The sequence below is a fragment of the Gymnodraco acuticeps genome, unplaced genomic scaffold (assembly GCF_902827175.1).
Source record: "Gymnodraco acuticeps unplaced genomic scaffold, fGymAcu1.1, whole genome shotgun sequence".
In the NCBI taxonomy this organism is placed as follows: Eukaryota; Metazoa; Chordata; class Actinopteri; order Perciformes; family Bathydraconidae; genus Gymnodraco; species Gymnodraco acuticeps.
Genome location: NW_022990274.1, coordinates 2845394 through 2860099, shown reverse-complemented (window position 1 = coordinate 2860099; position 14706 = coordinate 2845394). Strand labels below are relative to the sequence as shown.

Sequence of the window (14706 nt, the reverse complement as noted above, 5' to 3'; positions counted from 1 at the left end):
GAGTTAAGAGTCAAATAATCGTTTCAAATGTTACTAGTTTACCACCCAATTATCAGCTATAGAAGAGCTAAATTGTCATTTAAAAAAATTGCCAATGGTTTCCAAGATTTATTTCTGCCAATGCCTCTTTCTATTTTCCTTTCTACACTCCACAAATCTTGTCCTTCTGCCTAGAGATTTTGAATTCATATATGTTTAAACAGACTAGCAAGCGACCAGACGTGTCAACCTAAATGGCTAAATGGAATGTGGTAATATTGGTAAAGCGGCTTCTGCCACTCAAAGAGGTGGTAGGACAAATGAGGTACTACATAAATACTTAGAAAAATACAAGAGACCTGGCAATAACAGTGACAGGTCCATGATGCCGGTCAAGTCCCGCATATCATTCAAAATCCTCCTTCTTACCTACAAGTCCCTCCATGCCCTTGCCCCCCAGTACCTATCGGACATCCTTCACCCACATGCCCCACCCCGGAACCTGCAGTCTTCAGACTCTGGCCTGCTTACCACCCCCCCAAACCAAACTGCGAACCTTCGGGGAAAGAGCCTTCAGCGTGGCAGCCCCCACCCTCTGGAACGCTCTCCCTGCGGAGATCCGCAACATCCCCTTGCTTGACGCCTTCAAAAGGGCCCTCAAGACCCATCTGTTTACTAAGGCCTTTGGCCCCTAATCTATTTGTTGTTTTGTCTGTCTGACTGGTTGTCTGACTGCCTTTTCTTTTGTTATGTTTGTTTTGCCCTGTTCTTCCTTGTAAAGCGACCTTGGGTCTCATGAAAGGCGCTATATAAATCCAAGTTATTATTATTATGATCACGGGCTCTCCATCACATCCGTTTTCAATAACTTCAGGTTTTACAATCAGTCTAAATCAGTGTTTCTCAAACTTTTTCATACCAAGGACCACTTAACCAATAAAAAAACACTCGCGGACCACCTAACTCCACAAATATCCAAAAACACATCGTTTTCTACAAATCGCCTGAAAATTGTACAAACAAGTGGCAACATGTGTGATGAAGGTGCTTATCTGGGCTATATCATGCAATCGAAAGTGAAACTTAAGCTCGTTCCATTGCGGAGATATTCCCGCGAGAGTGCGAAAAACTTAAATAAATGTATTAATTTAAAATGTGAAATGTTACCAATATACTCACGGACCACTAGGGGGCGCTCACGGACCACCAGTGGTCCGCGGACCACACTTTGAGAAGCACTGGTCTAAATGAACACATATAAGAAGGGGTACTTGAGCTCATCTGATAAGGCTGCAAGGATATGTCACAGAAGAACTGTTGCGAAACCCTTACCACAACTTTAGAGCACATAAAGGCATGTGGAAAGAGGTCCTCTTTCTGTGCTCTCTTTATCTTTAAGAGGATAATATAGTGCCATGGTTTTAGTGAGCAGCTAGCTATATAGACAAGATGACACCTTGGGTAAATACAGAGCATCACAAAAAGTTGTGTCATATTTTGTTGATTCTACCATGTCTGATTAAATAAAGTCCAGAAAATATTACTTATTAATGTTAAAACCACACGGTCAGTTTATTGAATACAGCCCAGCTGAAGCCATAATAGAATTATGAAGAGGGAAGGTCCATGACCAACTTCAAATATTGTCACCAAACAGACTCACCCTACCGAGGCTGATTACAGCCAGAATTTGGTAAAGTGACATGATGATGAGTCTACATCAAATGGCACATTTTCCATGGTTGATTTTTCTGTGATAATAGGACAAAGTTAAGCTGCTGGTAGGAGTGTTTGGAAAATGTTTAACTATATCTACAAGTTCTAAATGTTCTCCGATGGGACCCAGTGCAGCGTGGTTTCCTTTAAACAGAAGCTAAAAGCTGATTTCCATACATAGAAGATAAATCACCCCTGACTGGTCCGCTGTGTGAAGTGAGGTTTTGGGTCGGACAGAGAAATCAGTGCAGGTCACTGAGCACATTCCACAGGGCAGAGATTACAGCCTCTGACTGCAACGCACTATTATATTTACAATGTACACACATCTCACTAACCAACACAAACACTCCAGCAGAGGGAAAGAGAACATAAATATTTCCATGACATCAGTACAGGTAGGGTCAATCTGTGTGTGTTTTTATCTTGGAGGGCAAGCATGACTGAACTTGGCCTTTTTTTCAGGGTTGCACTTGGCAGTCATTATAGTGCATGGTTCACCTCATTCACTCACAGAGGTCTGTGAATGCCTAATGTCAAAGCAGGTATTAGAGACACAATATACCTGGATTGATGATTGTGAAGCTGTTTCTGTGTTATGTAAAACCACTGGCTATATTCTGCTCTGACTGGTGAACTGGCTGAAACACTCATTCCTTTTAGACAGTGGTGTACTTAAAATGTTGAGGTACTTCAGTATTTCCATATTATGCTACATTTGTACTTCGACTGCACTACAATTCCGAGGTAAATATTGTACTTTTAATCTACTACCTTGAAGTAATACCTTTAGTTACTTTGCAGATGTAGATTAGTGATGAACAATAAATTCAATACTTTAGATACACCTGGATTATATTCACAATGAGTTGAAATTAGTTCCACCTTTGCCAGCTTAATAAACACACCAATACATCAGTAATTATAACCAAAACATATAATATAAATGATTCTGAAATGGGCCAATCTGCATAATGAATACAGTTCCTTTTGGAATTAGTGAAATATTTAGATGCCAATACTTTTGCTATTTTAGTTGAGTAACACTTTCAATACAGGACTTTTACTTGTATCAGAGTATTACTACACTTTGGTATTTCTATTTTTTCTTAAGTAAAAGTCTTGAGTACTTCGTCCACCAATGCTTTTAAAGGACTCAGTACACTGCTTATGTGTGGAAGCAAAGGTCGACAGTTATTATCTGAATATCTGACATAAAGATAGTCAGGGCAGTAAGAAATCAATTGTACATGCAGATAAACACCTGGAAATACACGCACCTGGTCTGCACTAGACCCCTGTCAGCTCGTGTTTGACTCCCAGTCGTGTGTGCACTTTGTCAGTTACCTTTGTCAGGCTCTCTTTCTTCTTCTCCTCCTCATGTTGGTGAACAGGCATGAGCAGAAAGTCCTCTTCACAGCAGATGAAGCTCACGGTGCATCCCATCCGAGCGAACCCACACACACGTCCATTCAAACTCAACTCCACTCGGTTCCCCTTTCCCTCTCCTCACGCCTCCGCTGCGGGACTTCACTGTGACTTTATCCCGCTAGAACAGCCTACAAATCTGCGCAGGCGATCATCACTGCGGTGTTATAAAATGTGTTTTTTAGAGAACTTTTGCTGAGCTCCTGCCGCCCCGCGCACTTTCTACTGCACGATCTCAGCCTCCAGGCGCTGCCTGCTGCCACACTGAGGTGAAGAAACTTCCCTCTGCACACACACACACACACACACACACACACACACACACACACACACACACACACACACACACACACACACACACACACACACACACACACACACTGACAGGGCCGGCCCTTGCATAGGCAGTATAGCCGAATGCTAAGGGCGCATCAACCCATCGGGGGCGCCAAAAATTGGGGGGGGAAATAATATATATTTATTTTTTTTTCATAACACAATTTCCCGATTTTGGATCAACAAAGTACATCTTATTATCTTATACTAACATAACTACGCCTATATTGCGTACAGCGCCCATAAACTATGGCGCCCCCCCCCCCCCAAAATCAAGTTGAACTGCCCCAGCCTCAGTAAAAACCAGAGGTTTATATGAAATAGTTCTTTTTTTTAAATAATGGTTTTAGTGTGCAATTATGTGTTAATTCAAAATAAATCAAACTCCCAAAAAACGTATACAGCTTCTGTGTGCTTTTATCAACATTTACTGTGTAAGCGGCCGCGGGGGGAGAGCTTTAGAGAGCTCTCTCCTGAAAGACTGAGAAGCTCTGATAACCTCAGCTCAGTGAGATAAAGGCACATCTTTATATGATCATTATAGTTATAAAAAATAAGAGAATAGACAGTAAAAAAAAGTTGTTATTAATAAACAAGAATACAGTTTAAAAGGAGAGTGATTTGTAAAATATCCATAAAGAAAAAGAAAATCTGCTTACAGTTCTGTTTCATATTGAAGTTGAGAGATGTATCCATAGATCTCTTAATGTTGCTCTCAAAGTCCACCAGATTGATGCTTTAAATTAAATTATCTTCCCGGGGGAGCATGCCCCTGGACCCCCCTAGAGGATGTTAGGTCCACCCCCCACTTAAATCATGTTCACATGGATAGGATACTAAATACATTTGCACACATCTTGTGTCCATATATTTCTGTTTTGGCCATTCATGCATGCCACAACCGTGCACGTGCGCGAGTCATAGTGAGTGTCTGTATTTTGGTGGGGGGGCGCCAGCTAAAATCTTGCCTGGGGCAGCAAATTGGTCAGGGCCGGCCCTGCACCCTGAGGAAACACACACACACACTGAGGACTCACACTGAAGACTCACACAGGTACAGCACGATAGTTCTACTTTAACCTTAATAAATTAGCAATACTACAGTGTAAAATACTCAATTACAAAAGGCATTAAAACTCTTACTCTAGTACAAGTCTAAAGGTATTGGCATAAAAACATACTAAAAGTATAAAACGTGTTTATTGTGCATAGTGGCCCATTTTAAAATGATATATTAATTCTTAATTATTTGTATTTATATATACTAAATACATTTTTTTTTTATAATAGTTGATGCATTATTGTGTTCATCATTTCAATGTTGCACTTGGTAAAGGTGGGGTTTTTGATCACTTTAGCTAGGTAGCTTAACATGTAATAAAATATCATAATGTATTAGTTGATTTATATTTTTGTTTTAATAACCTAAATCTGCAAAGTCGTTTGTAACTAAAGCTGTAAAAATAAATTCACTGAGGTAAAAGTATAAAGTAGAATAAAGTGAAAATACACAGGTAACACATTTTTACTGACAGTACTTCAGTAAATGTACTTAGTTACATCACATTAACCCTCTTACACACACCTTTACCTTTGTATTTTCATGTTTTCTTTTATTGGTGTCACTCAAAACTAGAAGGTATTGAATATTTATCAGCAGACACAAAACTCTTAACCCAATAAATGAATGATTTGATCTGAGACTGTTTGAAGGGAAATGTCTATTTTCTCTTGTTTTAACCCTCTTGTTGGTTTCCTCCCCTTACTTTGGTGTTCGCGGTCAAATTTGACCAGTCCTGTTTTAACTGCTATTACATTAAAGAGCCTGTGACACGAGTTTCCCCCATCATCCAAACCCATCAATTTGAGTAAATATTGTCCCCTTGAAAACCGTTACTGAACTGATTTTGGATATTTGTACTTTGATAACCATTAATCTGCCCTTCAATGTTGACCATTTTATGGATCTTCTCGGGGATTCTTCAAGTCCCGCCAAATTATGTGTGACGTCATTGCGGGCACAGCGCTCCAGCTGCACCGTTCAGGATCCCAGCATCTGCATGTAAACGCACGATGGCGCACACAGCAGCAAGCTCAGACAGCGATGACAGTTTAATTTTGAACGTGTCTGAGAGCTCATATGAGGCTGAAGGATCGGTTTATGTTGTATCTGTTAGAAGTTTAGGAATTAGGTGCGTCAATATGGGCGATCATACGGTCACTTCCGGCTTCCCCCAAAACTTCAAAATGAGTCGAAGGAATTTCCCCGCGATGTTCGAAATTATTGATATTTAACGGAACGGTATCGCTTTTTCTTTTTTAAACTGACGGTTCGAGATTACTAGTAGCCAATATTTCATTGCACAACAGTTGTTGGGATGCTGTCACAGGCTCTTTAAAGGTCCCATGTCATGGCCGTTTCTACTGATCATAATTCCATTGTTGAGGTATACTAAATTACATTTATATTGTGCAATTTTCCAAACTCACATTAGTTTCTCATACAACATCTCTGTAAAGTATGTGTATTCACCATGGGCGTCGCCTGGGGTAGGTTTTTTCTTTAGCCCCGGAAAAATTCTCCCTCAATAATATAATACATTAACTGTACTTTACCTAGAGGACGGCAGAAATGTAATTTCCCGTGTTCAGTGAATGCAACAGAGGCAAGACACCACCAGACCAATCAGAGAGTTGCATGGAAATAAACGTGTTGTATTGGCTGACAGGTACGTACCTCTGTGACAGTGTTTAAACTTTAAACTTTCAGCCGCGGACGCTAGTGATGGGAATTCCGGCTCTTCTTGGTGAGCCGGATCATTTGGCTCGGCTCACCAAGAAGGGCCGGCTCTTTCGGCTTCCAAACGGCTCTTCAGTTTACCACATATTATACCTTTTAATTAAATCAAATGTAGCCCTGTTTTGACTAATTAATGATGTATATGTGTACACATATATCACTTAAATTATTCAATACATCCTTTGTACTGAAGTATTCAAAAGTGAAAATGACATGTTTAATATAAATGATTTGCTGTGGCCAAATGTTTTCAATGCATTTACAGACCCTTGTAACTCTCTGATACCACCCAATGAATGCACTGACTTGCTTGTAGAACCACGCTACACAAAACAGATAGCAACACCTATAAAAACTAGGCTATTTTAAAAAAGGGGCTACTGTATCGACATTTTAAAATTATATTTAAAGAAAAGGTCCTGACAAAACAGCAGGGCTCTATTTCAGTAACTATTAGCTATAGAAACCACGCCCCCCTGCAGGAGAGGGGAGCGTGCTTGAGATCAGCTGATGGGCTCTCAGAAGAGGGGGAGAAAAAGAGATCTTCGTCCTCCGTGTTTTATTCTTATAGAAGTAAGAAGAGAAGTAATGGGGCAGAAACCCTCCTTTTTACGCAGCGGTCCAGACATAGATCAAACGGCGACACATATTCAGTTGCCAGTTACTTTGGCATTAGGGCAGGGATATCTATATACTTTCCAAGGTTTGACATAATGAATTGTGCTACTTTTAAAGCAAGCAACGATGTTTTCAAATCTGTAATCAAAAAGCTCCTCAAAAACACTATCGAAGCAGTTCCTGCCGTTGCTACGTTAGTTCAAACGTTCAAACAGTAACAACGGACTACTTTTCTTAGCGGATGCATGTCAATTTAAATAAATACAACTATTTTTTAATCAATAAAATCATTTTCTAAATCGATAAAAGCATTTCAATTAATATTGGGAGTCATGTCGTTACTTTGTTGAGAATGTGGCCATGTAATAAGCGGGATAATGTGCACATTGCATAATGTGCCTTCATGCCGATCTAGATCCCTCCGCAAAAAAAAAAAAAGTCTCGTTCGCGGGCGCAAGCCGGCTCCCGTCGTTCACTTAAAAGAGCCGGCTCTTTGAGCCGGCTCGTTCGCGACCGACACATCACTAGCGGACGCTGAGTTTCTGAAGATGGACATTAGACATTTTTTTAATAAAAAAGACGGCAATTCTCAAGTGGTGGCTCACACAACAACCCCAGAGCCACCACCTGAGCCAAGGTATGTACATGTCAGTAAACGTACAAGTTATGCGAACATTAAGTTAAGCAAAGCATAAATTATAGCTACGTTGACGTTACTTTGAATCGCGCGGGTAAGCTAAACCGTTAGCAAGTAGCTATAGAGTGGCGAAGTCACGCCTATCTACTTCCAGTCCATGGGACCTTATTTCGGAAAAATAATGTATTGAAGTCAATGGAGAGAGAACTTATCTTTCGATCCCGTTTGAATTGTGCCATGAATTACACATATGATGTTTGTCAATCTTAAAAAATAATTTCCATGTCAAAAAAGTCACAGTTTGTCGTAAAACTGTTGAAATATAAGACGATGAAAAATACTCAACTAGAAAGACTACAAATCCCAGAGTCGCGTAAGTGATGTCACAATTGTTTTCCTCCACTAAGAGATAGCTAAGATCAGCGCCATATAGATATAATCTATCTATATGGCGCTGGCTAAGATAAGATAACTTTAACAAGATGCCTGTGTGCTTAGTACCAGGTTGTTATCATACCAACAATGGGTCTTGCTCGTTCTTTCGCTTCCTGTCTGATTAAAGGACCAGGAGTGGCTGGATCAAATTAGCTACCTAGCTAGCACGTTAGTTAGCATTACAGCCTTGTCATTTGTATTAGCCTTAATATGAAGTAACATTAAGTAACCCAAAATGTTGAACAGTAAGAGTAGTAGTCATATTTCGTGAACCCTTTGAAGAGTACTGTCACCGGTGTGATCATTCTATAATACACAATTTAAGCCCGGGGGAGAAATGCTAACGCTAGCATCGGCGATCGCCGATCTTTTCTACTTCATGCTATCTGCACAAATGGTTGACATTAAACATTAAAAAGACCAGGCAGTTCAGAGAGAATCAAAGGAAGGCAGGCAGGCAGCTTTGCATGACATTCTTCTGGACGTGTTTCATTGTGGTGATAGTGAGGGTAGTCAATCGTTTTGTTGAGAAGACAGTAGTGACGGCCATCTTGGTGACGTGTGTAGTTCTGCGAGACCAGAGTTGTAGTTCATTCAGCGTTTCACACAAACAAATGTGTTACTTCACAGTTTTACGACACTTTTTTTTTTTTTACCTGCAAAATTGACAAACATCATATGTGTAATTTGTGGCACAATTCTAACGGGATCAAAAGATAATCTTTCTCTCTCCATTGACTTCAATAAATAATTGTTATGAAATAAGGTCCCATGGAGGTCCACCGGAAGGGGAGGGACTTCGCCACTCTATAGCTAGCCAGATATATTAAATAAACACTTTGTCATACAATCTAAATGTTGTGTTTTTTAGCATTACCTGGTGATTTAAAAGAAAGCTCTCTGGGAAATGTTGATTTACTGTCAGTGTTCGACATGAAGCTAGAAGCTACCTTACATTACACAGTTGATCCTGAGTCCTGTCAGTTAAAGTGTTTCATAGTTAGCTTAGCTAAGCATCAACCTAGCACTGAAATATATGGATGTTATGTGACAGTACTTCTGAGAAAAAGTCAATGTGGCTGTTTGGCCACTGACGTTGCCATAACAACACCTGAATTTAAATGTGCAACCTCTTTTTGTGACAGATTTTGCATGAAAATATAATTCTTCTGATTTATATTTCCTATTGACAGCTAGTTTCTATGTGAACATTATGAGAGGGACAGCCAGCTAACAAGCTTTTTATACAACTATTTCAGATCAAAGCTAATCCAGTGGGGCTCCTGAAAGGGGGCAAGGGACACTATGCTCCCAAATATGAAGCCTTCACCCCCATCTTAAAATTGATATGATGAAAAAAATTATCTGCATTGTCGGAGGCCTTTTTTCCTCATTATCATGTCAAATTGTACAGCTTTCCTTAGTGTTGAATGCAGAAAGATGACTATATTAGAGTATTAAGTGAAAATGACTATATTAAAGTGTTAAGTGAATATATTAAGTGAATTACTCAAACTGCATTTGTATAGGAATGATTCGTGCTATTGGCAGATAACTACTCTTAACAGTGATATCTACAAGAGGTTTCCAATGTAAATTTAACTATGTTCAATTGGTTAGTATTACATTCTGTGACAGTGTGGTGACACTCATTTTAATGAAGACAAATTTGTGTATCTTGAAATTCATTTATTTGACAGAGCTGGAAACTGATTGACTTACATACTTGTTTGTGTTTACCTACACAGTCATCACAGATGAGCCAAACAGAGTAGAGGATGAAGAAAGGAGAACAGGAGAAAGGGACACACAAGAAGGAGATGCAACAGACAAGAACGACAATGGAGACAACAATGAACAAACAAATGATTTCCTCCTTCCATCCCTTTTTTCTGTTTAATCTGATTACTAACAACTTCTAATAATTTGACATAGTTTATGATTGAATTGGTAAATGAAGTGTTTTTAAATATTAAACCCGTTTCTGATTCTGATTCTTTGATTATTTTTTTTTGACATATGGGTGTTGAGAGATGTATCCATGTCTCTTAATGTTGCTCTCAAAGTGCACAAGATTGATGCTTTTAACTTCAATATTTAAAAAAAATCTTCCTGGGGGACCCCAGAGGAGGTGAGTTCCCCCCAAAATAGCACTTTATCTCTGCTTATGTAACTCCGGTGTAGTGTCCCCTCGGCAACAGATCACTCAGAGCTGATTACTTTCCTGCATTTCAATGGACAGCATATAAAAAGGACACTTAAGAGATCCTCACATGCTATCTCTTTTACAAAATAAGTGTCCAGTCAACAACAAAACATCAGTGATCGTATAGTGGTAGTATATTTTTCACAAGCAATGTGAAACATTAAACGTATACAAACTGGTGTACAAAACTCACATACCTGCGTTGATCTACTGGAGTGTCTCTACTCTTTCTTCTCCACATCTCTTGTCCACCATCAGAGATTGCAAACATTTCAGAAACAGGTAGGGGACAAACAACTTGTTCGCTGGGCATGTCAAAAACCTCCCTGCTTTGATCAAGACTTTAGGGAGCCTTTCCCTTCCCTCTAGCAAAGGGACTGGAAAGCAAGCTTTGAAAATTCAGTACCATCTACATGCTTGTCATGTTCCAGACACTGCTCTCAACCACTCAGGGCCTGCACAAATACCTGCAGAAAGAAACAATTGACTTGGTGCAGGCAGTAGATTACAAAACAGCAGTTGAGAACACACTGAAAAGTTACCGAACTAACGAGAAAGCACATGAGGTCTATGACAAGACCAAGGCCCTGTGCAATGATCTTGATATTCCCGAAACTGTGACACAGAGGAAGAAGCGTAGAGAGTAGAGACATGGAAGACTTTGTAGTCAAGACATCATGTACGATGTGAGGGTCTAAGGATAGAGGAGGGTGTCGTTTTTCTCATACTGGTATTCTAAACAATCTGTGCTGTTGTATTTGCTGTAAAGTGTCTCTACTGTAGGCTATTTTTATTATATGTACAGCACTTTGGCTCGACCAAAAATCGTTTATAAATGTGCTATATAAATAAAACTTGATGTGAAACATTAAACATAAATACACTGGTGTACAAAACTCACATACCTGCATTTCAATGGACAGCATAAAAGGACACGTGAGCTGGGTTCTGTTGCTCAGATTAGCTATTGATGATCACGTTGATAAATCATAAAACAAATAGCCAATCACACAAAAGACATGTTGCTGTGACTGTGAGCATTAAACAATTAACATTAAACTAAACAAACACAACAGTACGTTATTGTCCTTATAAAATAAAAACATACATTTTGTCCATCGAGATAATACAGGCACCTTACCCTCAAGAGATCCTCAGGTGCTATGAGAATCTCCCACAATCCATTGCCGTAACAAAGCTAATGCAGGCACACGTTTGTGACACCAGATGGCGCAATTGTGTATGTGCGTGTGGGGAGTCTTGCAGTAGAAAATTCGACTGTAGTGCCGCCACTGTGGGCTAAGCCCCGAATGTTTCCAGGTCCAGGCGACGCCCCTGGTATTCACCGGTATTCACTCTGTCCTAAACGGCTTGTTGGAGCTCCCCCCCCCCCTCCCTGTGAGCCCAGTGTGCTCTGATTGGTCGGGACGTTGCAAGGCTCGCTGCTCAGTGAGCTGGCTTACTGGTGTGGTTTCCGGGTCGGCGATACAGTCAGACAGCGGGAAACTCATCCTAAGTACACACAAACACTCACAGCCGAAGTAAAAACAATGAGTGTGGCTTGATATTGAGTAAGAAAAAGGTTTATAAACGCTGTGAGAATGGGTCTGCGGAGAGCATTTGTCCGCGATCCCAACTCGTCTATTACCAACCAGGGAGCTCGATATGCAAGTCAATGGGACTCCCTGTTACGGTTCCTACACACGTCGGCGCTTCAACGCTTCTGCCCATTCACTTAGAATGGGGTGACGTCACGCTTTGCCGAACTGCATTGTGGGAGCAAAGCTTCGCGTTGCTCGCTTCAAAAGTAGAGCAATGTTCTACTTTTGAAGCTTCGACGGAATCAGCCAATCGAATCATATGCCAGTACAAGCTCTAGCCAATCAAACCGCGTGCTTGTGTGTCCGGGGCGGGAGATTCATGTGATTGGTTGTTGGTCGAGCTTCAGACACGCCCGCCGGCAAGCTTCAACGCACGCCGCCGTGTGTAGGGACCGTTAGTTGAAAATGTATGCTAAAGGTCCCCCCACTGCGTTTGATAGTAACGCCAAAGGATCCTGGTGTGTGAGGAGCTCCGCGGATTTGTCCATTTTGGTTCCGGGAGAAACAAATGGAAAAAGAGAAATCTCCAACGAGGCGTTCTGGGGCAGCATAGACAGGTCTTTTCTGTGTTAGAGTTTTACTCGCTGGGTGTACTTTGAGGGTTTGTGACTCTGCAGACCGTTTGCATGCATAAAAACCTTCATAACACAGAAGGGGACGGGTAATAACCGGAAAAGCATGACATGGGACCTTTAACACAAAAACCATTAATCATCACCAAATTTCATTTAAAGGTCCCATGTCATGCTTTTCCGGTTATTACCCGTCCCCTTGTGTGTTATGAAGGTTTTTATGCATGTAAACGGTCTGCAAAGTCACAAACCCTGTACAAAGTTGACTAACTCATCCAAAATTCAATGAAAGGGGTGATCAGCAATGTTGTATGTTCAATTGTCAACAGTGAAGGATATCATAAAGCCTAATGCAAAAAAGTTATGATTGATGAAAGTAGTAAATCGTCAGATTTGACCCGAACACAACAGGCGGGTTAAATCAGTTGGTGTGTCCATCTGTCCTGAAAGACTCCAGGAGAGCTCTTATAGATGATGTCCAGTCTCACAGGATGCACCAAACCACCGAACCCTGAGTCTGAGGAGCTCTGAAGTTACAGGCACGTGTTTCTTCAATGCAGTGATGCTGCCCCCTGCTGGAGGGGTTGTGGAGATCTTACTTTATATTGCACTTTAAAAGCATACAGGTTGAGCATATACAGTATGTGCATGTTTGAAATAAAAAATTCTGTAAGCTAAAGAGGACAACAATATTCCTCTTTTTTTCTGTTTTATATTGCATATAGACACTTGTGTATTCCAAGCTTAACCCTTTGTTACATTCATTATATATGTATGCTAATATAGATAGATAAATAGAATTGGAGGAATGAAACCCTCTTTGATGGTCACACATGCAGAGCACACAGCACACAAAGTGACATTTAGCCTCTGCATTTAACCCATCCTAGTAGGAGCCACTGCTCTAGGCACACACGCATTTCTACAACGTCCAGCAGTGAGCTTTTATTTTATAAAACGTTTTTGAAAATCTACGTTATAGCTTGTAGTAACTCACGGGAGGCTTCTTTTATTTTATTTGTATTCATAATAAAAAAATTGTTTTGTCAGAATGTAATTAGTTACGAATTTTTGTTCTCAAAAAACAGTGCATTGTGTGTAATACAACTGTGATTTTTATTATAAATTAGTTAAGGACAGAGCTTCAGCTGTGTCAAATAGATTGTTCCCTTTAGTTAACGTTTTTTAAAAGATAATTATATTCCTATTTGATCATGTCCCCTTTATTGTATTACGGAGAGCAATGTGAGCGTCCATTCCCATTGGATAACGGAGGATTTTACACCCGGAAGTAAGTATTCTCCTTACTGTCGATTGATTTTACAGTGATATCTACACTACTCATCAACTCAAAAACACCAGATTATCCTTGTTAATTACACAACATTGACTAGTTTAAATTGTGTACAATGCTTTTGTAATTTTCCCCTTCGATTCGGAGAAACAAATATTTGTTCAGAGTTTAGGATGGCCGAACACTAACACTACCCAGAATCCTCAGCTATTGTTCCGCTTTGCCTCAAGCTCTGTGATTGGTTGACCTCCAACTGCATTCCATATGAAAAAAAACGTTTCGTAAAAGATAAAATCATACTTTATTCAGCAGTGCTTGCTTTACTCTTTGAAAGTCATCACATGAATGAATTGTAATAAATGGTTCGGCGGCATTCAATATTACACATCTGTCGTAGTTCTTTATTTATCTACAGAGATCGGGGTTGCGTTCCAATAGTCCATTTAGCTTAGGGGTCGATATTCTGCATTTGACCGATTATCGGTATCGGCCTTTTTTTTATCAAATTGCCGATAAACTTTGGCTCTGATGCGGCCGTTTCTCTGGCTGCAGTCACCACTCTAGTCTGTGTACACGAGCAATGTCCCGCCCACAGCGCTATCTGATAGGCTATAGATGAGAGTAACACCTACGTCACTTCCGGGCAAAAATTACGGCCCCGCCCACTTTTGGGGGAAAACAACGCTGTCATTTGAATGGCGGTCAATACAAATTCTGAAGTTTTTGCCAATCCGATAAAAAAAATTGGAAAACCGTCGATTTTTGGATCTTCAAAGAGCCCGATTACGATGGCCAGACAGGCAAACAATTACATTTGATCATTGGTAATCGACAATCGGTCTTGATATATGGTTAAATTAAAATCAGTAGGCGAGGCTGTAATTTCTCCAGCTGTTACTCTCATGAGCGAGGCGGAACATAATAGTTGTATCATGCCAACAAGCTGCCGTGTCGTTTATTGCACCTCAAACATTAAAAATAATCCAGAGTTCAGTGTTTCTGTACTTCCTCTAAGAAGAAAGGACAGTAAAAGAAGAGCTCTGTGGCTTCAGGCTCGATCGCCGTTCAAATGACAGCGTTGTTT

General features: G+C 40.3%; 1 protein-coding gene across 2 annotated transcripts in view; it reads right to left on the bottom strand.

Annotated features, from left to right (window-relative positions):
* tns1b (tensin 1b) overlaps window positions 1-3291 on the bottom strand; it is a 249357-nt gene extending 246066 nt beyond the window's left edge. Inside the window, exon 1 of one of the 2 annotated variants that reach the window (XM_034221400.1) lies at window positions 3043-3291. In XM_034221400.1, the coding sequence (XP_034077291.1) occupies window positions 3043-3141 (99 nt within the window). In that variant the 5' untranslated portion in view covers window positions 3142-3291. The remainder of the gene's footprint in view (window positions 1-3042) is intronic. The other variant, XM_034221402.1, reaches the window with a different exon arrangement.
* Between the last annotated feature and the right edge of the window lie 11415 nt (window positions 3292-14706).